General features: G+C 52.2%; 1 protein-coding gene across 1 annotated transcript in view; it reads right to left on the reverse strand.

Annotated features, from left to right (window-relative positions):
* Positions 1-1106: 1106 nt before the first annotated feature.
* LOC308038705 (tau-tubulin kinase 1-like) overlaps positions 1107-2816 on the reverse strand; it is a gene marked incomplete at both ends in the record, with an annotated part of 48555 nt that continues 46845 nt past the window's right edge. Inside the window, 3 exon segments of the mRNA XM_080341480.1 lie at positions 1107-1352; positions 1907-1925; positions 2459-2813. Coding sequence (XP_080197606.1) covers positions 1107-1352; positions 1907-1925; positions 2459-2813 — 620 coding nt within the window.

Below are 2816 nucleotides of genomic sequence, written 5' to 3' on the forward strand. Positions count from 1 at the left end.
TTGGTGGACTATAGTCTTATGGCACCAACCACACTCAGGTCGAGAGGAACCACCCATGTTGGGAGGTATGGTATCCACAGATCACAGTTTGGTATTGGAGACAGAAGCAGCTGCAGTGTGCTCCCTTCTACATCAATTAGCAAGCACTCTTGATTTCCCAGCAAGCTGCCCATACAGCCCTACTTCTATCTAACTATTCACCACAGAGGAATCTACTGAAAGAGCAGCCGTGTCGCTGAGCAGAAATGCCAGATGGCCTCCTCTGTGGGACACACTGGAGCAGGTAGCAAGACCTGCCTGTCTCCTATTCACACCTGCAGAGGCATCCCTGGAAAGAAGACCCCCTGCTTCAGCCTGCCCCTGCTCTTATCTCAGCACACAAGGATGCATTCATCCTTCTTGGCTAAGCTGGTGACAATCCTTTGCTAACACAGGTGACAGGAAGTGAGCCAGCACTCAGGTAAATGGTGGAGGCCAAGGCTAGCATTTTCCCAGACACAAGAGAGGAGGGATCTGCTTGCAGAACAGGAGCCTTCCTGTCCAGCAGACCTTCCTCTCATCATCTCTGCTCCTCTTTTCAAAGCCAGGGTTGGTGTTGGTGACTGGTATTGCTAGAGAGAGGGGAATGCCTGGGGACGGAGGGGACTTAGGCACTAGGCAGGCTGCCTGGGTTGCTGCTTGGTGCTGTGCATTAGCAAGCGTGAGCTGCAGGCTGGATGTCTCCCTTGAAGAAGGTTCTGTGGCTCAGATGCTCTCAGACCCTCGGGAGCTGATCACAACTGTGTGGGGTGAGAGTGTGTGAAGCATTGGACTACAGCTACTGCTATACACTCGTGGGTCCAGCACGGAAGGCTGTGCTGCAGCATCTCAACTGTATACTATATGCTGAAGTTACCCAGGGCTGGCAGAAGAAGACCATTATCTGGCAGCAGCCTTACTCTCCAGGGACATTTGCTTTCCTTTGGTTGCTGGACTCTGAGTCTGGGTTTTTGCTCTTTGTTGCTTTTTGGCCACACCAGGAGAGGTCAGGGAATCCCCTGTCAGCCCCAGGGCCTGAGCTGCATGCTGGGGGGGAAGGAGAAACTCGCTGGAGAGCAGTCCCTGGCTTATACTTTTGGCAGGGAGAAGGGTTTTCCCTCCAAGGTGGCAGCAGGCTTCTGGGAGAAGCACTGGGGTTTCTTGAAGGAAGGACAGGGCTCTGAGGGGCTCTGAGGGGAGATCCACAGCTGGACCTCCATGAGCTGCTCCGTGGAGGAAGAGAAGTGGAGCTCAGCTAAGGAGGAAGCCGACTTTGTGTCTGTGTAGTTCGCCGCTCGTTTGGGACACTTCCAGCTGGTTTCTGTGCCTGAAGCCTGCAGAGGAAGAGAAAAGGGAGGATGAAAGGGAATTTCTGCAAGGGGCTTAGGGCTCCTGGCAAGTTTGGCATGAATGTTGCTGAGCAATTATAAGAAGTCTCCAGCACCAGGATGACAGGAGTTTTGCTGTGGACAAGACAGGGCACTGGTTTGAACACTCGTGCTGTTAACTAGTGTTGGCCCTGATCCTCCAGTGCTCTCTGAGACAATGCACAGGCATGGTTTGGCCAATAGCACATATCTGTGACTCTTCTTGACATGCAGCATGGATGTAGCAACTTCTTTCAAGGTAGCAGGTACAATCTGGGAATGTGGGGATGAGCTGGATTGCACCAGCTGGCCTCTGACAGTAACTACTGGTAGATAAACCAACCCACAGGGATGCCCTCCTTTCACCCCACACTTCTGAAAGAGCAGAATTTGCTGGACCTGTGGCAGAGCCACATCAGCATCTCTGCTCCTGGGCTGGACCTCCAGACCCAAGTTCAGGAAGAAAAGCCAAACACTGCAGAATTCAGAAGGCTCACTTCCCCTTATATGTCTATGCTTACTTGATAGAGAACAAGGTACCTTCAAAAAAATCCCAAAACACAGGGATATGTAGGAACTCAGACCATGTGGAGGTGGTCCGTGCTGTTCTGGATCACTGACAGAGCCCATGCACGTACATCTCCCTCTCTCCACCTCTTTGCATGCTGGCCATCTTCTGAGGCAATCACAACTGGCAACCTTGCAGCCCTTGGAGCTCTAATCACAATAGCCAGGTCAGTCACAACTGTGCCAAGTATGCTGCAAAACTGAGAGCTCAACATGGGAGGACTCTGCTATTATCAGGATCAGATCAAATGAACGAGCTTGTGGAACGGAAGAAGGCCTCAAAGCCAGGGCAAGAGAAGAGGGCTTTGGCCCTTTGGCCAGACTGAGCCAAAGAAGGCAGAGAGGTGGCAATTTCACACATCAGTGAGCTGAAATTACTGTAGGAAACAGGGATGGACCACTCATTCAACCTAAGTGAAAGGTAAAGCAGTAGGAGGTGAGCAAAGTCCTGGCTGCATCTCCTTAACAAGTCCAACATTTTGCATTGCTCAGCATTTTGGTCTTACCTGTAGGCAAGAGCCGCATCCTGTGGAGAGCTACATAGCATGGCCATTGCAGCAGCCATGGAGCTCTCAGACTTTGCCACCTCTAGCGTTGTTTTCACTGGTGTGATGGGCCGAGGAATTCTGCTCTTTGTGCTTATGGATCTTTCTTCTTTCCCCAGGGGGGCAGCCTTCTCTTTCCCAGCCTTCCTTGGGACTGAGTCATCAGAGTCATGTGTGTCCTCCTCAGAACCAGTGGCTGAGAGGGTTTCTGAAGCCCGCTGCCTCTCGTCGCTGGAGGATGCTGAGGAGGAGGCCTCTGAGGCCAGCCGAAGAAGGCGGTTTTGCCTCTTCTCCATCACGAAGCGAGCCAAGTCAGGTT

This window comes from Nesoenas mayeri (assembly GCF_963082525.1).
Source record: "Nesoenas mayeri genome assembly, chromosome: 3".
NCBI classification, from domain to species: domain Eukaryota; kingdom Metazoa; phylum Chordata; class Aves; order Columbiformes; family Columbidae; genus Nesoenas; species Nesoenas mayeri.